Raw genomic sequence first — 26,784 nt, 5'->3', positions numbered from 1 at the left:
TACCCATGTCGTGAGTAGTTAATTTAAAAAAATGCAGCCACTGCGGCTTATAGAGTAAAAAAATGTAGGGTCACACCTGTAATTGTAGGGTAGGGAGGGGAATAACTACAAAGTAACAACGCGCAACGTGACATCATCCTTTCACAATCCATGACGTCGTTTAAGCGCCGCAAATGCGTCAGCGTGTTAACCTGGTGGATGACGTCACCGCAATCAGCTCACCCGTCTTGTCGGGCTTGCGTGGTGACATCATCAAGAGCTACTCACGCTGGGACCATTGCGCAGAGCGTGATGATGTCATGGCGGGGTGGGATTGACGTTGAAACCCTCCTACTCTTAGGTTTTTTCGGTAAAGTCACGTAAGTAAAAAAGTATAAAAATAAAATAATAATAAATGAATAGATTTGTTTAAATAATAATAAATGAAAATAAATCACATAAACATTTTTATAATTATTTTTAATAATAAAAATAAAATAATAATAAATGATTTTATTTATTTCCTTTTTTTTACCTAAGTGACTTTACCGAAAAAACCTAACAGTATGAAATCCTTGCAGTCACGGAAGCTTCAAATCTAGAAAATTCAAACCCCTCATCTCGCACCGCTCGGTGACGTCACAAATGTCCGGAGCGCGATGACGTCATCTCCGCCTCCTCCTCCACCAAAATCACCGGAGTGACGTCATCGCTTGCAGGCGGCAGGAAGCGGCGGCGGTGGTGGTGGCGGCGCGAGATGCAAGATGGCGAAGACGTACGACTACCTGTTCAAGCTGCTGCTCATCGGCGACAGTGGCGTGGGCAAGACCTGCGTGCTCTTCAGGTTCTCCGAGGACGCCTTCAACTCCACATTCATCTCCACCATCGGTGGGTGAAGCAGTTCGAGCGGTCAGGCGGCGTCGGTGCACGACGATGATGATGTTGAGTATCCCTACCACCCACCCCCCCACTACCACCGCCTTGCTCCTCGATCTTGCGTTGGGCAAAAGGCCCCTGCCGCCTCTTGGCTCGAGAGTCAAGAGGCAGGCAACGTACAAGCAACGAGGAGGATCGTCGTGAGCAACACAACGATCGACCCCCCCCCTCCCCCAGGGAGACAACCGAGTTTCACCTTTTTAGTTTTCGTGATATTTAAAAGGATAAAGTTGCGGCGGACGCGACATCGTAACGCTCTATCGACGTCGCTGCCGAAACGTTGAAGATTGCACTACAATTGTGTTGACATCACGAGCGATTGAGACGCGATTGCTTAACTTTGCATTGTGTTCGTCGGCCCCTAAAAGCTTTACAAGGGCTTAGTGTTGTTGTCCGAAGCGTGTCTGTTAAGTTTGCGTAGCGGTCAAGTTTGTGTTTACCAGCGTCATACTTATAATGTTTACAGCGTGGTCCGCACACTTGTAGACATGTATTTCCATGACATGGAACCGTAGTTCATAAAACAATTCGCAGTTCTTTGTTAATTTATTGCTATATACCACTAGCTTGTTGGCCCGTCCTAGGACGGAAGCTGTAATATTTACGAAAGAATTGGGCAGAGTATAATTGTATCTTGGCTACATTTAATGGCAGTGAACCTTGCACGAAAGTATGTCATCAAATACTTCACTGCATTTCAATGTAGCACTGTATTAATGGCAGCGAATCTTGCACAAACTCTGTCATCAAACACTTTACTTTATGTCACTGTAGCACTGTATTAATGGCAATGAATCTTGCACGAAAGTATTTCATCAAACACTTCACTTCATTTCAATGTAGCACTGTATTAATGGCAGTGAATCTTGCACAAAACTATGTCATCAAACACTTAACTTCATTTCAATGTAGCAATGTATTAATGGCAGTGAATCTTGCACAAACTATGTCATCAAACACTTCACTTCATGTCACTGTAGCACTGTATATAAATGACCTTCAATTTGTTAAAATTCGCTGCTCTGATACTTGATTCTCTTCTTTCGGTCGCTGGGGTTGAAATAAATTAGAATTCGATACAATATCTGGGAAATCACTGAGATATGTCTACTTGACCATAATGTAGAAGCATAAATTAGACTTGCCTTTTGTCTCAAGTGCTGAAAAAATAAAGACACCAAATACACTTTTTTGCTGCGTATAATTATTTATTATATTAACTTTTAATACTAAAGAAACGTCAAACTTAAAGCGAATTTGCAAAACAATTTTTTATTTCCGCTCGACCCGCGTGAGTGTAAAAATCCATCCGCTCATGAATATTAATGAAGGGGGGGGGGGGGTTCGGCATGTGGAGTGACGTCACACGCGTTACACACAGACATTCTTGGCTCAATATAGTAGTAATATCCATACATATCAATCTATACTTGTTACCCGTATTCTTGTACAGGGAAATTGAGTTTTTTAGCTCCACACGGCGTACAACCGTTTCAATACGGGCAAAACAATGTTTTGCCTATTTGTGTTTCTCCCTTGTGATGGGACTTTGTAGGTTGAATGTTAAGATTTATAAGGGCACGGGGTGACCAATGAGGTCTGATCTGGTCTGTAATACGGTAGTCACTGATTAGGGGTTGACAGGTGTGCATATCTGTACGTGTTGTCACGTTTGTGTATGTACTTATTAACAGGCGAAGGCAACAAACGCTTAAGTTAGGACTATAATGTATTGCATCTCTGTGTATGGTTTATTGTGAATGTGCTCGACAGGATGTCAACGGTGGTTGGAGCTTTCGTGACTGCAGGAATTACTCTTTGGTTCTTTCGGTAAAGTCACGTATAAAGAGAAAATAGTATTATTAAAATAGTATTAAATTTATTATTTTCTCTTTATACGTGACTTTACCGAAAGAACCAAAGAGTAATGTCAACGGTGGTTGTATTATGGTGCGACTCATCTCCACCATAGGAATATGGAATTTACACCACCGATTTAGGGCAGTAAACGGACGAGCGTCTTGCGATGCTCATAGTTGTGAATCGCAAATATGAATGTTGTACGTGTATTGAGGGTCAACTTTACATCACTGCATGTACGATATACTTACACGCTGTATTTGTGGAAAGGACTGGCACAAATATTTTTAGGAAGGTATCTAAATCGCAGTTTTGGTTTAGCTTCAGTGCAGTGACATCTATCCTTAAACCGACTAAACTATTGTTTGAGCGGCTCGCAATTAGTAAATTATTAAACATGATGTGCTTATTCCTGCCTCAATTCTCAGTTACTCCAACACAATGTTTTATTAGAAAGAGACTTTAGGTCCACTTCTCAAAGTATCATGCTACTGTATTTAACAGTTCTGCATATATTTGCGATTGTCAATAGGCAGTTGTGAAATGTCATCATTTAATACTTCCCTCTAACGTATACGAGTAAACATTATTATTGGATGTTTACTGTTGTGGAATCCTTGTAATATGGATGTTAATTGCTGACAGTCTTTGCAGTATAGTTAAATAAGTGCAGTCATTTGGTCTCTGCTAGTGGATAAGAGTTTGGGAAACCCCACTTCTAACAATCTTCTGGCCACTATTCTATAATTGATTGGCCAAAAGCCACTAAAAATGATAATCCCTGCTAGCATTGGTATACCTTTTGTATTATTGTTGCTGTTCACATTCCTTAAAATATTTCACCGATAAATCACATGTACACTTTTTGATAAGCACACAGGAGCCACTTGCAGTGCGCAGTATTCATCTGCCGCATTTTGGACCATACAGTACAATTCCAGGAAGTGGCTTTCCGGCTCTGGACAGGAAGTTTTACGGGTCAGGTTGCCTGGGTGTTACATGGAGCTATGCATGCCACTAATGATTATTTGAGAAGGCACACCCCAAATGATCTCCTTCAATTCAAACATTTTTCTGCAGCAGGAAAGCTATTTCCAGAAACGCATTTGAGCTGAGCCATAGATGGTCACTCCTATGTACAGTTCGTAATCTGATTACCGTTTTTAACCATGAGATGCCCTGTGGCTGCAACGATTAGTTGAATAGCTTTATCAAGATCTGCTTCACCTTAAGTTTCTCCTAACCCCTATTGTTTCTTGCAGGCATAGATTTTAAGATCAGAACAGTAGACTTGGATGGAAAGAAAATCAAACTTCAGATATGGTAAGCGGCTTCCGTGCTTTCTGAGTGAACACATTTTTCACCACTCCTCACAAGCTGCCAAGATTTTCTGCAAGATTAGATCTCGGTATATTACACATCTTTTGACATTTCCTAAGGCTATTACAGTGCTTTGCTTTGTGAAACAGGGTGGCTACATATTGTCTACATTAATACATGTACAGTATAACTATTATTAATGCGTACACTATGACGTTTTTAAAGGGACACAGCAGGTCAAGAGAGGTTTCGGACGATCACCACAGCTTACTACCGGGGAGCTATGGTACGTACACACAGCTGTTGTTCCGTTCATTTTTGTAAACGGCAATAACATGCCCTTGCATCACAAGTGTTCAGCTGTGTAACTAACAGTTGCAGGAAATTAAACGGACCTCTTGTTTAAATATTATGTATGTGTATGCTGCAACTGACACTTGTGAGTGAAATGATATGTTTTTGTTCTTGTCTCCATTAGGGCATCATGTTGGTGTATGACATTACCAATGAGAAGTCATTTGAAAACATCAAAAACTGGATCAGAAATATTGAAGAGGTATAATGGACATCAACCGTTTGTGTTTTATGTGACGTTCCTCTTTGTACAAATGTAATAATCGTAGTTTTATAAAATTATCTATTTTCAAGTAATGAATAGAACAATTCTGGAATTAGAACTAGATTCGAAGCTTTCATGACTGCAGGAATTACTCCTTGGTTCTTTCGGTCAACTCACGTCGAAATAAATTAAATAATATTTAATAAAAACAATTTTTACGTGACTTTACCGAAAGAACCAAAGAGTAATTCTGGAATTCATAAGTATTACTCGGATTATTAGTGAGTAACCGGTAGCAGCCAATACCCACTTACTAGCTAAAATAATAGCTGTTGTGTTGCACTAGACGGGGTAAATTATTCAGTTTACTGATGAGGATTGTATATTTGTATGTATTTAGCACGAGAAAAAGCATTGTAGACTGTTAAGGTAACGACTCTGAGTATAACCAGTCAACCTTTAAGCCTTAATTTTTCTGGACCAAAATCCTAAAATATTATACCCAACTGTATTTGGGGAAATTTTAGTCTGTAATGTCTTTGTGAGTGACATGATATGAGGTGGGCTTTCATCCAGCAGGGGATTGAAATGAGCTGTACATATTTTTTTTTAACACTTTTAGAACATTGTTAGTATTTATATCAGTGAATGCTGACTTGAGCAAGAAATCACGATGACTCTTTAACTTGGCCACAGTTGTCTGTATTAAGGATGTGAAACGTGTATCCGCATGTTTGATTCATTATTTTGTTCAATTTCAAACAGCATGCATCAGCAGATGTGGAGAAGATGATTCTAGGGAACAAGTGTGACATGAATGAGCGGAGACAGGTGACCAGGGAAAGGGGCGAGAAGGTAAGCTCTAATACCGAGCTTTTGCATGTGGTCACTTTGGCTTCTGCATGCATGACATCACTTTGTACAACCAATCTTGAGTCTTGACATGAAGCAGCCACATTGCATTGCATGAGTTATGATTGCACCACATTATGTTAGAGGTTAGAAACTCAAGTACCCTGGCTGCCATGTTACATTTATGTCTCCCTATGTTTCTGATCTAGCTGTGCTGATATCTTTTCCAAACGTAGTTGCACTTCCGTCTGACTTCATGCAATGCACGCATGTAATGACTTGTTGTGGATTTATAATATATTGGCAACAATTATTTTCAGCATGACATTTTAATTTTAAGTCAATGAGAACATGTGTAGTGTCGTGACTTCGGAAACGATATTTGTAGAGGCACCTTTTATTAACACACACAATCTCACCTGCACACACTCTACTTGCTAGCCTTGACACAACACTAGCTGTCTAGTATCGGCAGCGCTGACTGAGACAGTTAACAGACTATTTAGCAGCGCAATGTCGAGCGCAGACAGCAGCGACGATGGCGATGAGACGACAGCAACGACGAGATGATCCAATCCCAAACCAGCAACCTCGAGCTCCCGCTCTCGACCCCTTTTATCCTCGCAGCGTGGCCTGGCTCCGCCCTGGCCGCGCCTCCCTTCTCGAACCCACTTTCAGGTTCCAGGGGCTTTCAGACGGGGCCCCCCATGACCTTTGCCCCAGTTCTTCCGCCCTGTTGACACACCCGTGTATATGCTCACTGGCGTGTGTACTGTTTGTACACCGCAGTTGCCACTGCTGGTCACCAGCCGGTGCTATTACACTACACATGCATTAATTAAATAAGGTGGTCTTCTCTAGTGAGCCCTCATCATAAGTGTTCAGAGGAGTATTTTATGGGTTCTGCACATTGATGGTAACGATTCTTTTCATATTGTTCATGCAGCTGGCAATTGAATATGGAATCAAGTTCATGGAGACCAGTGCCAAGGCCAGCATTAATGTGGAGGAGGTAAGCGTGCTATAATTTTTATTTGCAATTGTATCATCTAGTGCACAAAAGTGAAGACTGCTCTTTCAATATGGTTTACTTCTGAATGTCTGTAATGCAGGCTTTCTTCACACTGGCCAGAGACATCAAAGCCAAAATGGACAGAAAGCTGGTAAGCTTGAAAGTTAAATATATCATCTCTCTTTGAAGATTGATCGTTTCCAGTATAACATGGGAACGTAAATGTGTATTTATGTGAAGAGGCATTTGACTACAACACCAGTAACCGTTACCTGATCTCATATATAAAAAACTCAACACATTCATCAATCACCAAATAATTAATATCTCAGAATCTAAACAGGTTTGAGTCTGGATAGGCGTTGGGTGGGTGATCACTGCACAAAACTGTGTTTTTATTAACTGTAGGGCTACGTGCTGAGTAGCAAAATGGCTGTGCAGCAAAATCCCTCGTACGATATGTATGTCCCTGACCTTCACGAACCTGCTGTGACTCGTGACGTGTGGTCCTTTTACCACCATGACCTGCACACCATGGAGAGGCCCTTATCCAGTAATGCATTGACAAAGGGAATATACATCTACATTTTAAAGACAGCAGGATGCAAAAACAGGATACAGCATCTAGATCCATTTCACTGCGGCCTTTGGTTAAAGAAGGGTTAGAATGGTGTTTTGAACATCGATCAGATATGGCATAATGAAAGTATATTCTCAACTTAATATTTTAAAACTCTGTATTCGTGGCACTCTTGTAAAATAAAATTATATTTGATGAAGAATATTTTCCGTGCTTTGTTGTTGGGTTAAGAGGGAGGGATCACGCTATTTTCTTAGTTATACTGTGCATAATATCGTTAAACTGTTTGCAGGATTTATCATTTGCAAAGGTTGCTGTTAAATTCGTTACTTATTTATGATCATAACTACTTTGAAACAACACGTGCAAATGTGTACCTTTACCTTCGACTGTCGGTCCATTGTGCTACGCAGGAAGGAAACAACACCCCTGACAGTAACGCGGTGCGGATCACGGCTCCATCCCAGGGCAAAAAGACCAGCTTCTTCAGGTGTGCCCTGCTGTGACAGGGCCCACCCAATGTATGATGACAGCAGCAGCGGCTGGGAAAATGGACTTTAACTCCAATGAAGAACGGCTGCATCATCCAAACGTCACCTTTAAGCATCTGCTGTGTTTTTTTAATTGGGCTGAGCCTTTATCTGAAATTTAAAGCAGAGGATATGATTAACTACACACATTAAAACATGGACCAAATTGTTATTTTACTTTATGCATATGAATCATTTCAAACATTTAAAAAGAAATATTTCCCACAAATTGAGTGGTTGAAATGTAATTTAATGTTTAATAATTTAACCACTAATTTTGTCAACAGTTTAGGTCCCCTTTCCCCCCAAATGATTATTTTTGTGTTTGTGTCCACTTGACGTGATGCACTGGGGTCGTGGGTGAATCTAAAATGTATAACGGCAGGCGATTGTCGTGTATCTCTCCCCCAAGTTGGGCAGTCAGGCACATTGCATCATTTCTGATGTCGCGAGGTGTATGTTTGAATTTTGTAAAAGATAATTGTAAAGATTCCCTGGTCTTGCTAAAAATGCACATTGATATTTTTCTTATGCTTTCAAGTTGTTAAATATGGTATATATCTTAAGTAGTATTTACAAACTGACATTCCATTTAGATATTTTAGTGACTAATGAGTAACCACTTTGCCATTTCACATGCCTTCAAAATAATTGCGTAGTTTTGTACTGCACGCATTGCAAAAGCTGAGCACATCCAATTATACATTGTAAATGAATGTTGTGGTAGCCAGGTACAAAACCACTGTAGTGGGATTAAACCACATGAAATGCACCACTCAGTTTTGGATTCATCGACTCAGTACACGTTTTATGAAGAAGATAGGTGGCAATTTAATCCCAAGTGTTGTCTTAGGAGAAGACTGCTGTGTGTACTTGGTTCAGATTAGGCAGCTTAATTGTGTAATGACTCGTCAAGCTGTCATTCTGAGTCAAGTTAATGACTGGATTTGTAAACATGCTCACTTAATGTTTGCAATCGAGCTATTTAAATAATATTGGCGGTCTGCAACAGAAAAGGAGCACAATGTCAATTTACTGAACATCAAAATTAATGTGAAGGGGCTTTTGTTATTTTGTTTTTATATAAAGCACATGTAAAGCATCTTTAATGTAATATTAGCACACTTCCTGTTCTGTAATCTTTGTAGGATGTTACTAGTAAAGTCTCTTTTTAAAAAAAAGATGTTAATAAAGTTATGCGTATGAGAAACTTCCAGAAAGTGTGGTCAGTGGTAAAGCCACGTAGAAACTGTTTCGACAACAATCCCTTGAAAAATAGTTTTCCTAGCATGTGATTCACAAATAATGAATGCGGCGTGGTTTCCTGTTTAACTCGTTTGCAGAAACTAAAAACTAATCGACCATTGTACATGGTAGCCTAACTGCATGCCATTTCCCACGATTATATTTAAATTTAAAGTACACTACCCTAATACTGTTTTCTTGGTAAATCCCCTAACCATAGTTCCCTAGTATTGTACATTCAGTATCGATAAGTAAGGTACAGTATTTGAATAATTCACATGAACATTTCAGTTCCTCAAACATCTACAGGTGTTGATGCCATTGATCAGCTAAGGTTGTCGACCACTACGCACGTGTGTTTGACATGTTTGGCATTCCATGGATCCTTGAGAGTGAGTATATCTCCAACGATAATTCTACAGCCCCTTCGTAAACCCACTGCTGAATGAGGGCCCTCCCCGTGCTGTGGTGGGGTTTCTGACGTACTTCACGCAAGTCATAGCGGGTTCGTGAAGGCGAGGAGAATCCATGTGGCATATATACACAATGGGTTTTGCAACACAGGCTTGTTCTGCCTGCCACCTAGCCCACTATAACGCCAATCGTAGGGGTTTGGCGATCCGTCACGTTGGTCAGTGCGGGTATATTTATTTTACGTTGTGGCTTCGTGGGTAAAGGCCGTTCGGTTTCGTTTTTCATATCACCCCGGCATGCCAGAGTACCACACGTTTACAGTCCCTTTGTAAATCCACTGCTGGATGATGGCTTCCCTCGCCTCTCCACGTCGTGCAGAAGGGTTACTTGACCATACTTCACCACGCTGGTCAGTGGAGAATGGAGAACACCGACAAGACGACACACTGGTTCACATTGAGTTGGTGAATGCGGAACAGACAAGACGACACAGTGGTACACACGCCGGATTGGTGAATGGGGAATACACTGAGTTGGTGAATGGGGAACACAGACAAGATGACACAGTGGTACACACGCTAGCATGGTTAATGGGGAACAGACAAGACAACACACTGGTACACACACTGGCTTGGTGAATGGGGAACACAGACAAGACGATACAGTGGTACACACACTGGCTTGGTGAATGGGGAATACACTGTGTTGGTGAATGGGGAACACAGACAAGACTACACACACAGAGGGCTTTGTGAACATGGGCAGCACAGACGCGTCAACGCTCACCACCACCACCGGTGGGTTACAACACAGCGAGAGGACGATGGTGGTGGTGGGTGGTCTATAATTAAACAGCTGTAAGGGCATCTTTAGGGGGTAAAGGGGCGAGCGTTGCGTGCGCCGTGGGAGGAGCGCCGCCTCTTTTTTTTCCCGTCCCTTCACGTGGCGCCTATGACGTCACAGTGCCGGCTTCCAGAAGCTTCTGCTTCATCACCACCCCCCCCGTACCAAATTTCCTCGTTCTCTCGTGAAGACGGAGCGGCAGGACAACCTCCCCCCTCCCCACTACTACCCCCATAGGCAAAACCCCGCGTGGCTCTCGCACGAAGCGGCGGCGAAAAAAAATCGGGCACCGGCAGAAACAACCACAACCACCCCCCTCCACCACCACAACCATCACCACCACCACCACGACAACAACAGCTCTACCACCGCTGGCTTCTCCCCCTGTTCTGAGCCGGTAAGTGTGTCTCTCTCTCTCTCGTGTCGTGTGCGGCTACGGGGAAAGTGACGGACGGGCCCGGTCAGCGATGGGTGGTTGACGGGACCCTGTGGCCGGCCGGCGACACCCGCTGACAACCATTACCCTCCTCCTCCTCTAGCCACCACCGCTAACGTGGTTGTACTGTGAACAGAGGGACGTGTGCGAGGATATAAAAAGGTTTTGCTCGTTTGAAACGTGGCCTCGAATGTCGTGCGTATCGATACTAAAGGTTGATTGATTATCGTCAAAATCCGCAGTTGGATGAAGGGCCCTCCCCCATGCCGACGCTGCATCTCATGGCCAAACGTTGCCACGATTCAAATATTTACCCCCCCACGACTAAAACGGATTATTGCTCTATAACACACGTATTTGATTGATTGATTGATGATTATAATAATTGATAATGATCGCATCAGCCGGGCGCGTTAGGGGTTGACGGGCTGACGAGTGCCGGTCCCCAGTTTCGGCTGAACGTTCGAAACTGGCTCCGAATCCCAAATGTTTGATCACCGGGGATGTGGTAATAAACTACTAAGTACGGAATGTACCCCGCAGATGTTTCGCAGAACTTGGTGTGCCGTGTATTATGCGGGACGTTCTGAGGCTATTTTAATTTCAACGATCTTGGTGGGTTGTGATGGTGGGGGTAGAATAAGAAAATGCCGAGAAGATGCCACACGTGTTGGCTTTAAAGCCACGGCGATTACAATTCGCGTGGCGTTTAAAACCCAACGAGATCGTGATGAATTGAGACGCTGTGAAACACTGTGCTAAGCAACAACAAGAACCTTAAACCTGAGTTGTTTTTCATCGGTTCGGCTCTGCGTATTCTCAGCTGGTCCGTTTCGCAATGCCTGGTGTGTGTGTGGTGTGAATGCTCACACACACAAATAAATAACCCGTGGTGCAACGTGAAATGCAAGGAGATGATCGTATCGATAAACAACTGAAGCCCGTTTCAATCCGTTGCCATTGAATCCACTGCGATGTATTGGTTACTCTGTGTGTTAAAGCCCGCGAGATCCACATTTCGGTAAACAAAAAAATGCCGCCGTTTATATAAGCGATGGCTTCATTCCCCTCCCTGCCCACACACAATGATTTTCAGTTATGTAATCGTTAGAGGGCCCATTGAGATTCAGTTTAAATGTTCTTTTAAATACGTGATATGGTTATCAGGATTAGTTCATTGCCCTTTGTGTGATCCTGTTAGTATGGTCTTTATTAAACAGGCTTTACCTGTTCAGAGCCTGCAGTAATAAGAGCATGTCATTGATTTTATTCATTGAAACACTGGAGTGGTCAATTTTTTGTAATGCACAGTTATAGGGATATCTTTTAAGTCTTTAGTTGATGGTGAATAGCAAGTGTTGAGGGTTTGTGGCCAAATCACCCATAATGCACCAAATCTTGCCAGATCTCAGAATCTAAGCAGGGTTGACCCTGGATAGTGCTTGAATGGGTGGCCACCATACACAAACAGGTTGTCAAAGGCCTGCGGGGGGGCTACGTGGTGGGCAGCAGGGGCCAGTGAAGAAACATTGATTGTCATGCTGTACGATGCTCCCACGCGTACACTGTCTGCACTGATCAGTGTGTTGATGTATGGCCAAATAACCCCCACAACCGATACAGCTTGTGGAATCCCTCAGACAGCAGTGGATTGTGCTGGGAAATACACTAGTTTACTGTCCAAAACCCCACCTGTCACGGAAACAAAGAACTATTCACAATTTTCTGATATGTAATAATGACAAGCCGCCTTCAGTGTTATTTGCCATTGTGTCATGACGTGACTGCGTGTGTCAACAGGTGCCTCATCAACCTCAGCCTGAGCAACCATGGTGAAGGAGACTGCTTATTATGACACCTTGGGCGTGAATACAAACGCCACTCACGAGGAACTCAAGAAAGCATACCGCAAACTCGCCTTAAAGTACCATCCCGACAAAAACCCCAATGAAGGCGAAAAGGTGAGCAGTTTCATTTTTTTAGTTCATCTTGTTCTTCTCAAACACGCCATTTGTTGAGAGGTGGAGTACAAAGGAGGTATCTATAATCTTAATCGATTCTACCATTAAAATGTATTAATATGCTTACAGCACACCCATCAATTTGCGCATGTAAGAATAAATTAAGGATACCAATTTGCATTTATTTTTCACTTATTAACAAAAAGTAACTGAATTCACTTCAATATATTCAGAAAATACAATGCACTGAGACACAAAGGGGAAATAAAGGAAAATAAAATTTACATGAATGATATGCAAATTTTAGGTTTCAGCTCAAAGCGAATGAGACGATACATACGAAAAAATACAAATTAGACTATTAAGTAGGTGAAAATATTTAATATAATAGTGAAATAAAATAATAACATAACATGTTGAATTTTGGAGGTGAATTGTTACATGCCGAGTGAAAAACCAGAGACTGAGGACATCCTTCACCCACCACATAACAACATTATAGCCACAGCTCTCGACAACATATTTACTGTCCAGGACAAAAATAAAACTGCCAAACTCCTTGGTCAGCGACCAGTAACCTCAGCACTCTCTGCTAAGCAAGATATGAATGTGCACTTTGTATAGTGATACGTGAACTCTGAGAGCTATGTGTGACTTCATAACTTTACAATAGAGTGACACGGTACATAATATTTTATATGGCGTTTGGTGACGCAGAAGGGTCGTTGCAATCTCATGTAGCTGAAAAGTCAGCTGTAAATTTACAGCAGTTGGCCACACTAGATAGGCATCTATTTAGAGCGCTGCCAGCCATCATGAGATTTAATGAAATTGAATACAAAAGTTTGCTTGGATTCTCACTGCAACTTGCACGTATGGGCTTGTAAAATAGATACCGACAGGCACTAACGTGCGTGTGTTGGCTTGTCTTCTGTTTTTGCTTACACAGTTCAAACAGATTTCCCAGGCATACGAGGTTCTGCTGGACCCCAAGAAGCGAGAGCTTTATGACATGGGAGGGGAGCAAGCCCTCAAGGGGGGCAGCAGCAACAGTGGCAACGGCTTCAGTAGCCCCATGGACATATTTGACCTCTTCTTCAATGGCGGCACCCGCATGCAGAGGGAAAGGAGAGGTACATTTTGTCAAGGTCATCACGATTGGACAAGCGGGCATGAGACCTCGCAGCAGATTTTGTGGCGTTGCCACCTCCATTTATTTCAGGATTAGAGCCAAAGTAGCAATTGGGCATGTGTGACTTCTTACTTCACCACACAGAATTATGCCCCTATGTCATTCCAAGCAGCAGCTTTGAAATGATACATTGGTTTGAGCAAATAATCAATCTGGCACGCAAAACCAAAGTGTGCGTGTATAAATATTTGCGTGAGTGTAAAGTGCGTGTAAGTGCATACTACTTATAAAATACTCTAGTATGTGAGTGTATTTGTATCTTTCACTTGCAAAATGAGAAATATTTACTTGGTGTGCTGTCACATGGTTTAAATCAGGTTGAATCACATGTTTTAACTAAAAAAATCCTTTCATTTATCATTGTGAATGGTTTAAGGTTAAATGAATATTTGCTTAAGGAGTTGTATGTAACCAGCTATTAGATTCTTCCCTTTGTTTAAGCTCTTTGTTTAAAAGTTTTGTCTGACATTCTTGTCTCCATCAGGCAAGAATGCTGTACACCAGTTGTCTGTGGGCTTGGAAGAGATGTACAATGGCTCAACCAGAAAACTGGCACTTCAAAAAAATGTGCTGTGTGCAAAGTGTGAAGGTATGCCAGGGGCCAGCACATGACATTTGATTGTCCATTGAAACAAGTAATACTTACATTCTTTTGCAAAAATTGGCCAATCCACCCTACTTGGATGAAATAAGCTGAAAGTGAACATTTTATTGTTGGAATTCCATTTTAATCACCATGTTGCAAAATTGCGTCACTCGTGATTTCATTATTTCGCAACTGCTTTAAGGCATATGATCTAGCATATTTTCTCCATTAAAAAAACAAGGTTTAATGTACATCTACAGTAGTATTTTGGTACAATAAGCATTCTTGTGTATGCAGTATCTTACATGCCAGCCTTTCTAACCCTGACACATAAATGTTGAAGCTGATCTGCCACACCGAGTTTCTAACAACAAATGGGGGTTTTGCGTGGTTGCCGTGCCTGGCAGGTCGTGGGGGCCGCAAGGGTGCGGTGGAACGCTGTGTGCCATGCCGGGGAACAGGCATGTACCTGCAGATCCAGCAAATTGGGCTGGGCATGGTGCAGCAGATCCAGTCTGTGTGTCCCGAGTGCCATGGCCATGGCGAGCGCATCAACCCGCGGCACCGCTGCCGCTACTGCAACGGGCGCAAGATCGTTCGCGAGAAGAAGATCCTGGAGGTGCACATCAGTAAGGGTGAGGCTGTGTTTTGTTAATTGACATCTCTCTTAAATGTTGACCTGAATACAAATATTATATCAGTGTATTGTCATGAGATGAAGAATCCATTTAGATCTCGTGCAGAGCAGTGCAGCCCTTCGTGTTAGGGAAGGCCCATGGCAGCGGATATCACAGAGTTACCTCCGAGATCCCTTCAAGTGATTTGTGGTCTATACAGTTGGGGGTAGCACTTTTCCACTGCCCTACCAGAGCAAAAACATATATTTATCGAATTGTGACGATTCATCTAATCATGGAGGCAGGGAATGATTACATCCCTCCTGTTTACGATAGTCATCAAGTTCCTAAATGATGGTTGTTTTATTTTAATGCCCTCGATTTATTTTCCCCAATATCTGTGCTTATTAAGTGTGGTTAATAGAGTTCTGCATTGAGATATCTGTCTCTTGATATAAATAAAACGTATTCATTGTAACCAAATGTGTGCCTTAGAATTTCTTAAGCTTGAAATATTTTGGCAGGCATGAAGGATGGCCAGAAAATTACATTGTATGGCGAGGGCGACCAGGATCCAGACCTCGAACCTGGGCACATCGTCATCGTTCTCGACCAAAAAGAACACCCTGTGTTTCACAGGTATATTGGTGACCAGACATTCATAACCATTCTTCACAAAACAGTCGATAAAAATAGTAACTCAGATGTTAAAATGGCTCTTAGGGAATACAGTGGAAAGTGTTGATTCTGTAAATCTAGTCTGTGTTAAAGCAGCATCTTGTGATATTTGACAATTTTCACTAGTTTACTGTCTTATTACAAACCCAATACACAATGTACTCTCATTGCCACTGTGCCATTTATTATGCAGGAGAGAAGACGATCTGGTGATGAAAATTGAAATTGAGCTAGTTGAGGCACTGTGTGGTTTTCAGCGATCCATCAAGACTCTCGACAACCGAACAATCCTCATCACGTCTCATCAAGGTCAGTATACTGATCTAATGCAGTCATGAGTTTGCGCTAAGACATTCCAATACCACAATGTGTCAGCTTTTTGCAGTGGTCTAACATTTATGTTTTCCCTTTATTGTTAAATCCATCCAATTCAACGGATCTCACCTTGTTTGGGTCACGGCATCACGCAGAACGACGTGCTCACATTTTCAGTCTGAAAGAAAATCGTGGCGCCGGCAGGAACAACACCAATTCGCACCGTGCAGCTCTTCTTCCAATAGCCATCGTGCATCGCTGTCAAATACACGGCGACTTGCACAAATAACACCACTAATCTGACATCACTAGAGGTAGGGTGTGTGCTAGTCACTGTAATTAATTTATCTTGTAGAGGCTTTTATTCACTAAAGCTTGTCAGCAAGCTTTAAACTTAGTTGCTGCAACATTATTCAAAAACATTACAATTAGCATACTGCGTACTTGTTCAATTACATATTAAATGTTATTTTAGGCCTTCATTAAACCTATGCATGTGTAACGGGTTTGATTGAGGCGCACACCCAACTTGGAGGCAACACTATATATATAATAAATGTAACACTCGGGGGAATACTATATAACGTGACCAGGGCAGGTTAACGGGCTGCCTGGTCACGGACGAAGATAATAGGACTGCTGATGGCATCTTCATCCCGGGGTTGAACAGCCACTCTGTCTCTTCACACCCTGCTTATAACTGCTGCAGTGTGGCCGGCCCCGCCCTCAGCCACGCCCCCCTTCCCGATCCTTCAGGAAGGGGGGCGTGGCCAGCCCCGCCCTCGGTAACGCCCCCCTTCCCGATCCTTCGGGAAAGTCAGGGCTCCTTACCACGTGACCACCAAGCTCCCCACTGGGGCTCCTGGCCCCCCTTCGTCCGGTCACGTGTTCTGTCGGGTTTACGCAGTGTCACGGCCTGATGCGACCTCAGTGACATGCCGCCTACAGTACCCGTAGACCCAACACAGTAGTGACTTCATGTCACTACACTCAGTCCCAACACAGTAGTGACGTCATGTCACTACACATGCGTGAAAGCTTTTCAAGTATACAAAGTTGCATCTGCAATGGAATTTTGTGTTATTTCTGTTGTGGCAATTGTAACTTGTTGTACTTGCCACAAAACGTAAGATACTTTTTTATATTCTGGCCCCTGCCATTACACCTGTGCAACACTTGCAAATGCTAATTTTCCCACTTTCCTTACAGGTGAGGTCATCAAAGAAGGCGATGTGAAGTGCATACTGAATGAAGGCATGCCTCTGTATCGTGACCCATTTGAGAAAGGACGCCTCATCATCCAATTCAGTGTAAGGGACAACATATTGTACCAACTAAAGTTGGCATAACTGCAAATAAACCTACTCATTGCAAAGCACTTTTGTAAAGATTAACTTAAATGCAGGCTTGATCACACAATTTGGAAATCCAACCATTTTTCTCAACAAGCTTGGCCAATTGGTGTTTAGTTAAAAATACAACATTGTCTCTTTACTAATGTTTGGGTCCATTATTGTACTCTTGGTCTAAATGATGTAATATACAGGAGATAAATTGATTTAAGAAGGCTTCGTCTTGTCTCGATTATTTTTTTAGGATGGTCCTGCATGTGGGAGCAAACCAGAGTACCTAGAAAGTCCGTTTAAACGTTCATGACACACCCATGAGTTGTAATGCTTCTTCTGGGCAAATAACAGGTTTGGGATTTTCAGAAATCTGTAATATACCAACAATTGCTGGATTAATGGCGCACCACCTCCTTGTCACGTCAGGCAATTTGACACATTTCAAAGTATAATCATGACAACACAATTCAACTGTCGCTATAACCATCGATTTCTTGCACCATAGCAACTGACGTTTCTCGTCTCCTCGTGGTCGTGCAGGTGAAGTTCCCGTTGGCGGGATTCTTGCCGGCGCACAAACTGCCGCAGCTGGAAGCCGTGCTGCCTCGGCGTGAGCGCTACGTGCAGTCAGACGATACCGAGGTGGTGGTGCTTACAGAGCTGGACCCGGCACACGGGCGGTACCACAGCCACTACGCCGGACAGGTGTACATGGAGGACGATGAAGCAGACTACCATCAGCCACGTGGCATGCCATGTCAGACCTCATGAGCACTTTTATTTCCACGTTCAGCACTCGCCCCCCTCCGTTGCCTTCCAAATATAGAAGCGGATTTACGTGGGGGCACGACCAAGCCCAGATCAGGTTGACTTTGGTGCATTTGTTTGAGACTTGCAAAGCAATGACCACTTTTGTACAGTTGGGCAACAGGCCCCTTTGCAAATAACTTTCTCAGCAGGTTTGTACAAAATGCCAGCAACAAAAAACTTAATATCTTTGATCGTTTGTGTAGATTTAGGATGCATCAAGTGTGATTTCTATCGGGTTCTCAACCCATCTGGGTGTGGCTATCCTTCACTTTCAATGTATTTTATGTAAATGTGCAATCTGAATTTGTGTCAATATGCCCTTAATTGTACAAAAAAACCCTTGTGTTGGAAAAGCTTCAGGTAGATATTCCATTTCTGTATTTCCAAAAATGTCCCCACAAATGTAAATCGTATTACACTGGTTGTGGGTTAATCTGTATAAGGTTGACTTCAAAAGTTACCAGCAGCACAATAAAACAATTGATGTGACATATTGAGATGTTTCGATATAGTTTTATGAAATGCATTATGGATGTCTTTCCAGGTTCGGTAAACCGTGAATATATGACAATATATTGAGAGTATTTTTAAAACAATTTAATATATAAACTTTAATGCAATAATCGAAGCAGTTCCAGGAATTTCAAATACATGCCGCAACAATATTAAACGAAGTGGAAAGGGAATGAGTGAAAGCAAATTTGGATTAGAACAATGCTTGCAGAATGTCTACATTTTTATACACGAAATCGAAAAATACTTTTTACATTTACAGCTCAACTGTAGACCTTTGTCTAGTCCATTTGATCGCTGCCAGTTGCTGTAATGTGCCTTGTCATCACATGGGGCAATCGTAAATGTGAACTGCCCTGTCGTCAGAAACAGAGACGATCTTGGAGCCAGTGCTGTTGTACTTCACACCCCACACCTACAGAAATGGGTGGTAAAAAGGCACAGCACAACTGCATGGGCAACCAGAATCAAAGTCACTGGCATACCCATGGATACTAGACAAAGCAGTAGGAGGTGCTGCAGATACACAGTGATTTACAGATTAGGACAAAGGGGCAATGGTACAATGGTTTGTGTTTAAAGGTTTACCTGGTCCTGATGGTCAAAAAATGTGTGCACGCATGTCCTGGACCCACAGTCCCACACTTTTACGCTTTTATCCGAAGAGCTGTAAAAAAATAATTGGTTAATAAGCAAGCTTGCTTGCTTCAGAGGAAATAAACAAAAGAAAAAAATATATAAAATGTTCAGCTTGTATAAAAACAAACTCACCTGGACACAAAGTGGGTATTGTCAGGACAAAAGGACACGTTCAGAACCCAAGAGGCATGTCCGCTCAAAGTCGCTGCCAATTTTGCATGTTGTCTGCAAGAAATTGCGTAATTCTGAATTACACACATTTAATTCCACTTGCACAACTAGCTAGTATCCACTGCCGTTTGTTGTATACAATACATTTGATGCTGGCAAGAGCTTCGGTGAGCACTAAAAGCTCCTATAACCCGCACAATATTTGGTGATAGAAAATCAATACCACACTTATCACCTAAACCATTCAATAAAAATGTTGTTCATTTTAATTGTTCAACAATTAAGGGTTAGTTTAAAACGTTGCTCACAAAACGATGGCATCTCATAATTGTCCCGCCAAGAAGATCTCCTTGTGTGACACACTAAATTCTCCTCTGTATATTCCCAAACATAGAAGGTAAACATTCACAAGAAGGTGAATTGAAGATCTACTCACACATCATATATTTTGATGTAACCATCGTCCGAGGCAGTGATCAGAAGTTGGGAGTCCGGAGAAAAGGTCAGAGACCTAATGGGCATAGCATGGCCTCCACGTGTCCAAGGTAAAAGGAAATAACTTCATTGTTAGCAAAAATAACATTCAATATTGGTCAAGCAATTTTTTTTTACAATTATGCAGTATATGCATGTCTATGGCACGATATGCATCATAGAATGTTAAGTGCTCCTTACCTTCTAGCGTATGGAGAAGTTTGCCAGTTGAAATGTCAAAAATGTTTATGATGCCATCTATGGCACCACTAGCCAAGTGTTTACCATCGGGACTCTAGCAGAAGAGATAAAACATGTATATGAACTCAAAACATCTGAGAATCGGCCACACGTCATTTTGAAAACTGTAATGTGCCTCAAGTTACGAAGTGATGGCAACGCTTACGTAGGCAAGGCTGAGAATGAATTTTCCTCTTGTGTCGAGAGTGGACTCCTTTTTGCCACTTTCAATGCCGAAGATATTTATTTTCCCCATGTGACTGCCTGTAGACAAGAACCTTGAGTCTGGGGAAAACGCTACTGACCAGGCATCCACTGTCAAGGAAAAGAAAAGAGATAATTAATTACCTGTTGAATTTCCTTTGATACAATGGTAGCAGAATACTGACAGAAACGGACGGGTGTAGGTGTAGCAGTTATTCTGACAACACACAAGTGGCAAAGGATTGACTCATGGTGTGAGACCCAGAAGCAAGGGGGAAGAGTATGGAAGAGTAGTACCATTCTTGGGATATCCTATAGTCTACAGGCCGGCTGCTTGGCTAACAAAATACAAACTACCTCTAGCCTCTGTGAAGTGTTATTGACAAATGTGATGAGTTTTTGTTATTTGTGCTTGTGGACTACTGCCAATGCAGTATCACGAAATAAATTGTTTTACATTTACATGGTGCTGTAACCAAACGAGAAAGATACCTGCTTAGGAGAAGGGTATATACTCAAACAACAGGAAGAATTCATGCATTTGAAGTAGCATAAAAAGATGTCACTTCATAAAGCAGCGACAGTGCAAAAATGGTGGAGGATGTAATTGCAAGCAAGCAAGCATGCGGCAGTCGGCCAATCTAGACAAGTCTGTGGAAGGTAATTGCACAATTTCAGATGATATGACTTTTGAGAAGCACGATGTGTGCATGTTGCATGTGATCAATGCTGCTTATTTATCATGGACTGTCTTGTCAGTAAAGTGAAATGTTAACTGTCCTACGAACAAATAAAGTTGCGTGAAGTGTTGAACACATTAACAGTTAGGAAGTGTCCCAGCTTAAATAATTTGTATGACCTGGTCCTGCATCGATCGTTTTGAGCTCACTGCCACACTCCAGGTCCCAGAGGCGAAGGTTTGCATCCAGAGAGCTGGAGGCTGCTAGTGCCCCTGTAGGGCTGATATCCACAGACACCACTCCCAGCTGGTGGCCCTCCAATGTCCACTGCAGCTCCAGCTTATCATCCGCCCTGCACGACAACCAGAGGGAAAATGCCCTGTTAATGGCTTAGTTGGCTTAAGTTGGGACTTAGCTTGGGGAAAAGAGCTAGAAACGGATTGAATTAATGATAGTTCCTGTCAAGAGTTGTTTTTATTGTGGCTATTAAGGCTTAGAGCTGTTTCAAGCAAATACAGTAAAACATTGGCTAGCCAGGCAAATATGAATACTGGTCCAGCGAGCTAAAACGTCTAGCTAGCTGCTACAATGAAAACGTCTGTAATATATTTCTAAGAACACTACATTACACCTAACATTACAAACACATAAAAAAGGAATTGTGCATGCATTCTACTGCAAATACAGTAAAATGTGATATAGGTTACGTAATATAACCTACATGACTATCCATTACTGTTACGTTTATTAGTGTCACTGTGATGTACAGTCCTCACCGTTGTAGTATGTTGTGTTCCAAGACTTATATAACTAGTGCAAAATAGCTTCAAAAAGCAATCAATATGAAAGTGGAGGGATAAAAATAAACTAAACCTGAAAACATGAAAAAATCTAAGAGGGAAAAAATGATAAACATAATCCTGAAAATAGCAATAGACAAAAATATTAAAACCAAGTAAGGAAAGTAAAGATGCTAACACCGAGTTAAACAAAACACGAAGCAAAAACACTCTACAATTACTGTAAAATAAAAAAAACACCGGTGCTAAATCCTAATCCTTTCACTAATGGGCTGCAAGGTGGGTGGTAGGGACTGCTTACACGTGCTCCAATGAGAGTCGTGGAGACCGCAATTATTTTATTATTTAACGAACATGGAGTGGCTAAATGCAAAATCCGGTTAGTCAGTGGCTTGCTGTGATTTTACTGTGTTGAAAGGGCATTTGGCCTTGTAAAAATTATCCATTCAACAATAAATGTGTTACCAAAATGCAATGCTTTATCAGACTTTTATTATGACACTCCAGACATTGGCATGGTTGTGTTTTAGAGCAAGGGCAGTGCATCATAGTTAAACTCCCTTGGACTCCCTTCTCTTTCTTCCTGTGAATCGCGCACCATTTCCAGCACTTGACGTGGTCATCCACGGAGCCTGTGATGATATTGTCCGTGCCGTCCTTTTCGTTCTTTCCCCACGCCACTGACCAGATGGCATCCTCATGGGCTGCGGCGGAAAGCGGTAAACATTGTACTTGGCTACTGCCATGTAATTTTGCTGTACTTGCATAGCACAGTGTAAAATGTGTATTGCAAATACGATTATATCATTCGAATTATGATTGTACAGAAAAAAATATAAACCCACCTTGTTCTTGCTTGAACTGGATGCTGTACTGCAATGGGGAAATTAGTATGTAAATATACATTGAACCAAATTTTTTGAAGAGAAATAGCATCCATCACTACAGTACTCTCACTATACTATATATTGCACCAGTCAGGATTTTACACACCAAGCCAAACAAATGACCATTGTCGCAGCTAAAATGAATTATTTCCCCACATGTGATCACCTCTTGAAGTGAGTTTCACAATCCACAATGCTGATCCATTTGAGGCTTTCAAACATCGGCTGTCAGAAGTATTTGGTCCATGGGTATAGCATACATTACAACAAGGTGCAGCCCTGCAATTGCTCGCTTATTCTATTACAGGCAGGTCGTCTACTACCGCGAACATTAGATAGCACATCTTAAGAGGGTTAGTTGGCTTACTCTTTAACGATGGCCAGATGGAGAAGTTAGCAGTACACATTATCCCACCACATACGGACCTGCCATCCGACTGTGGTTCATTTCTACTGCTGGGTGGACAGAGGAGACGGATTTAAGACATGCCCATTGTTTCAACTGCTGCACTGCCCGGTAAAACCACCGACCTCTAAACAGTGTTCTAATCACACAGCCAAGAGTTAAGGGAGCCACACGTCAATGATATCAGTAAGTGCAATTAACATTTAATGTAATGTATTACAGGACTAATGTGTTTATTGCTCTAATTTGCACTATGCAAGATTCTGTAATACTCTAGTACATTTATGTCCTTTTCTGGTATGTAACAGACTGTCGTACTAAGTGCAGTTATTGTTTTTATTTATATGTAATATACTGTATTACTACAGGAACTCGTATTCCTCTGTGTACAAATGTAGTGAACTGCAGTAATGTCATATATTGCTCAGACTGTTCATACTCTTTGGTTCTTTCGGTAAAGTCACGTAGGTATAATGATGCCGTACGCTTGTGTTGCGCCCGAAACGTCGTGATTTATTTTATTTTATACCTACGTGACTTTACCGAAAGAACCAAAGAGTATGGATTCCTGCAGTCACGAAAGCTTCAAATCAAGATCAGACTGTTCATCTTTTGGAAAGTGCGAGGGGTAGATGAGGGGATGTTGTTGCTAAGATAACAAGATAGGACCGTCTTGAAATATAGGCGCGGTCTTCGTTTAAAAGTCAAAATTAAGCGAATTCCACCCGATTCGGGGCTTTAAGTCTTGAACGTTAACATCAAGTCACGCAGCTATAAATGGTCAAACCACAGACCTGGGTTCCAAAGACACAAGTGCATTTTGAAAAATCGACTTTCCTGTTCATCCATGAAACAAAACGCTCTATTGTCGTGCCACTGTAAATTAAAACATGCCCCCCCCCTTTACCTGCGTGGTCATGCTGGGCTGAATGACGTGATTCTATCGGGCAGGTCGAGTCTGTAAGACAGCACAAATTAACCAAATCTATAAGTACGTATGTATGTTGAACTTCTTTCTCACCATACGTAGCCAACCGTGCTTATCGGAGGTGTGTGGGGGGGGACAAAAAACTAAAAATACCGCATAGACACACCTATTGCAAACCTTTACCTAGGTCCCGCCGGGTGGCGTACGGCTTGCATGCTGGATTAATATCAAGAGCACCACTATGTGGTAAAGTAAAATTGGTATGGGGTGCAGTCAAAAAATCGTCCAAATGAATGTGAAATTGTTACCGCTGGTTGGGGCTTAAACAAGCGATACGAGCTGCATCGGCCAAGCACCCCAATGTAGCAGAGCCCTCCTGAATACAAGTCTTTAGACTCGCCGAGGCTTTCCTAGATATAAAAAGGAGCTATTGTAAATATCCCTTGTTTATTGATACATTTACACGAGTGTCAACTAGGAATTCAATGAGGGCCTAGTTATTCTAGTCCCACCACAGTGACCAGCTCAACTGACACGTAACCCGCGTTTTAAATTAAATCCAAACAAACATCGCGACAATACGGCGCCAAACAGTTAATATGCTAAACAAATAACTTAGCGCGCCCAATGACGTAACATAATAGTATTTTTATATAAACAAAATTCGCACATTTACCAAGCGGCGACTTCGTTGCCACCTCCACGCCGCCAACTCTCACGAGACTTCGAGAATGTCTCGCGAGATCTCGCACCGCGTGATTTTGCGGTCACGTGGACCAATCCCATTCAGCTGATCGATATTCAGTGTCCAGGGCTTGATATTCCCGAAGCCAGCACACCACATCGAGTATATCTCTCGCTGTTGCTGTGGCTACTACCGCTCTACCAACGACTCGGCAAATATTAATTGAGAAATTAAGCCGTGTATTAAATTAACTCATCAATTCATCAGTCGTTTAATGTAATGGCGTGAAAGCCAACTGATGGTAAAGTATTGGTGTGAAAGTATGGTTGGGATACCAGAGCAAGACGTTTGGAGGTTGGGTGTCTGGTAGAAGGAAGCGATGGCGTGGTGTGGTAACATCAAAGCCACTGCATGTGATGAAATGCACTGCAAATCGGCGTGGAGTCTGACAATTGATCTCAAGGCCGTAGCCATGGAGTCAACGGGGGGGGGGGGGGGGACCACATCTTCCCCCCCCCAGAAAAAAAAAATCTAAATTTGAAAACTAATATCCTGCCATTTCCTGCCTAAAATATAAAACAAATTCTATAACACATAGGATGGACTTTTTTATTTTATTTTTTACAATAATGTCTAATAGTGTATTGTATTATATTGCTCTGTTTTTTTCTTTTTTACCTATTCTTGTTTCATTGTATGTAATGGCATATATTAGGGATTAATAAAGTACAACCATAACCACAATCATATAAAGAAATCTATTTTATAGCAATACATGGGGGGGGGACATTTTGAGCATATTTGAATTATTGGGGGGATGTGTCCCCCCCCAATATAGATTATAATTACGGCATTGATTCATATTTTCTGGGCTGTGCCAATTGCACGCTTTACGGATGAACTCGACCCCGCCCATGGGAATGTGGCATTTTCAGAAATGCGTCATGCGTGAAAACAGATGAGCACCACCAATTTTATTAATTCACTACATTATGCTCTTATCCATTCCTTAATGGGTTTTATTTAATCTGTTAAGCGTGAATCGTAAAAGGGCCAGGACACTTGGGGAAAAGGAATGTCCATAGGTCAACATTGAGTAAGTAAGCCGGCTCGTCTGCTCGTTTAGTTACAGTACAGTACTTATGTAATAAGAGACTTGACCACGATCTCTGGCTCAGTGTCCTTTATTCGGTCCGTACTGCATTCCCACACGGCTGTCTCTCTTATTCTCTCAGTGCTGGTTCCGATGTCACTCCAGTCACCATCAGCAGCCCCGCTGCTGTTCTTTGTCGCTCTTGCAGCCCCACAGCAGCTCCGCTGCTGTAATCTCACACAGCTCCCTTGGCTGTTCCTGCTGCAGCTCCACTCTCCTCTCTGCTACTCCGCAGCTCTGACAGCCTCGTGCTGTCTCGCCTCCTCGTCGCTCCTGCGACTCTTGGCAGCCACCCCGCTGCCTCTCACACACAGCCTTACTGCCTATATCTATCTGCAGCTTTACACCTCCCAGTAGCTCCCTACTGTTCCCGGGGTTGGCTCCCGCTTCGACGGTGCCCCCTCGGCTCGTACGCCCGCGTGGCCCCACACCTTTCCATTCACACCCCGACTGCCTTCTCTTTCCGGTTTACCCGCTTAAAGACCCCAACCTTTCACCCACGTCACCTGGCTCCGCCTCCTCGTGACGTCACATCCGGAAGGTCGCTTACGCCCGCATTACACCACCCTCCCCCATAGAAAAAACCCAGCCGACCTCGGCTGAACAATACCAAAGCGTAATGCGGTGAACCGACCTTCCCCCTTAAAGGACACTAAGCATGCAATATAACAACAAGAACAACAACACAAGTAACATCGACGAACGTACGAAAGCATGCGATAAATACGACGGCAAGAACAAGAACAATAACAACATACAATCAACGAAACGTAAGCGATTTGGAACGAGTGCGGGTCGCCGGCCCGTCCCGGACGGTCGGCGGCCCACTTGTAGAACGGGGACGCGATGGAACACGAGGAATGACAGGGGGTAATTCCCCTGCTGCGATTGGAAGTCCACCGACGTCTCGTGTCCCTGACGAATCAGTCTTGG

At 42.5% G+C, this 26,784-nt stretch overlaps 3 protein-coding genes across 4 annotated transcripts; 2 read left to right on the top strand and 1 right to left on the bottom strand.

Annotated features, from left to right (window-relative positions):
• Positions 1-661: 661 nt before the first annotated feature.
• Positions 662-8,838, top strand: LOC144721917 (ras-related protein Rab-8A). Its single transcript, XM_078599868.1, has 8 exons — positions 662-867; positions 4,038-4,098; positions 4,321-4,381; positions 4,574-4,651; positions 5,420-5,509; positions 6,453-6,518; positions 6,619-6,669; positions 7,512-8,838. The coding sequence occupies exons 1-8, from the start codon at positions 744-746 to the stop codon at positions 7,602-7,604; spliced, it is 624 nt and encodes a 207-aa protein (XP_078455994.1). The 5' UTR covers positions 662-743; the 3' UTR covers positions 7,605-8,838.
• Positions 8,839-10,238: 1,400 nt separating this feature from the next.
• LOC144721915 (dnaJ homolog subfamily A member 1-like) lies at positions 10,239-18,564 on the top strand. Its single transcript, XM_078599864.1, has 9 exons — positions 10,239-10,527; positions 12,367-12,527; positions 13,477-13,660; positions 14,204-14,308; positions 14,713-14,940; positions 15,447-15,561; positions 15,794-15,909; positions 17,125-17,225; positions 17,802-18,564. Exons 2-9 carry the CDS (start codon positions 12,396-12,398, stop codon positions 18,030-18,032), a joined length of 1,212 nt encoding a protein of 403 aa, XP_078455990.1. The 5' UTR covers positions 10,239-10,527; positions 12,367-12,395; the 3' UTR covers positions 18,033-18,564.
• An 89-nt stretch (positions 18,565-18,653) lies between these two features.
• Positions 18,654-24,771, bottom strand: SKIC8 (SKI8 subunit of superkiller complex). Of its 2 annotated transcripts, none has more exons than XM_078599867.1 (11): positions 24,690-24,771; positions 23,993-24,043; positions 22,638-22,665; positions 22,391-22,496; positions 21,172-21,344; positions 20,275-20,423; positions 20,070-20,163; positions 19,831-19,924; positions 19,356-19,448; positions 19,173-19,251; positions 18,654-18,999 (listed from the first exon to the last, which is right to left on the bottom strand). In XM_078599867.1, the coding sequence occupies exons 2-11, from the start codon at positions 24,002-24,004 to the stop codon at positions 18,910-18,912; spliced, it is 918 nt and encodes a 305-aa protein (XP_078455993.1). In that variant the 5' UTR covers positions 24,005-24,043; positions 24,690-24,771; the 3' UTR covers positions 18,654-18,909. The 2 variants fall into 2 exon arrangements, with proteins under 2 accessions (XP_078455993.1, XP_078455992.1); XM_078599866.1 differs by having other exon boundaries at positions 24,684-24,766.
• Between the last annotated feature and the right edge of the window lie 2,013 nt (positions 24,772-26,784).

Source organism: Lampetra planeri, chromosome 13 (genome assembly GCF_965212315.1).
Source record: "Lampetra planeri chromosome 13, kcLamPlan1.2.h2, whole genome shotgun sequence".
Taxonomy (NCBI): domain Eukaryota; kingdom Metazoa; phylum Chordata; class Hyperoartia; order Petromyzontiformes; family Petromyzontidae; genus Lampetra; species Lampetra planeri.
This window is presented reverse-complemented; position numbering and strand designations above follow the sequence as displayed.

Excerpts from the sequence above, each read along its gene's own strand:
- LOC144721917 (XM_078599868.1), top strand. The coding sequence starts at position 744 with ATGGCGAAGACGTACGACTACCTGTTCAAGCTGCTGCTCATCGGCGAC. Across the intron at positions 868-4,037 it reads CACATTCATCTCCACCATCG|GCATAGATTTTAAGATCAGA; the intron begins GTGGGTGAAGCA and ends TGTTTCTTGCAG. Across the intron at positions 6,670-7,511 it reads CCAAAATGGACAGAAAGCTG|GAAGGAAACAACACCCCTGA; the intron begins GTAAGCTTGAAA and ends TGTGCTACGCAG.
- LOC144721915 (XM_078599864.1), top strand. The coding sequence starts at position 12,396 with ATGGTGAAGGAGACTGCTTATTATGACACCTTGGGCGTGAATACAAAC. Across the intron at positions 12,528-13,476 it reads ACCCCAATGAAGGCGAAAAG|TTCAAACAGATTTCCCAGGC; the intron begins GTGAGCAGTTTC and ends TTGCTTACACAG. Across the intron at positions 14,309-14,712 it reads GCTGTGTGCAAAGTGTGAAG|GTCGTGGGGGCCGCAAGGGT; the intron begins GTATGCCAGGGG and ends CGTGCCTGGCAG.
- SKIC8 (XM_078599867.1), bottom strand. Across the intron at positions 22,497-22,637 it reads CCAGTTCAAGCAAGAACAAG|CCCATGAGGATGCCATCTGG; the intron begins GTGGGTTTATAT and ends TTTCCGCCGCAG. Across the intron at positions 19,925-20,069 it reads ACTTCTCCATACGCTAGAAG|GCCATGCTATGCCCATTAGG; the intron begins GTAAGGAGCACT and ends GGACACGTGGAG.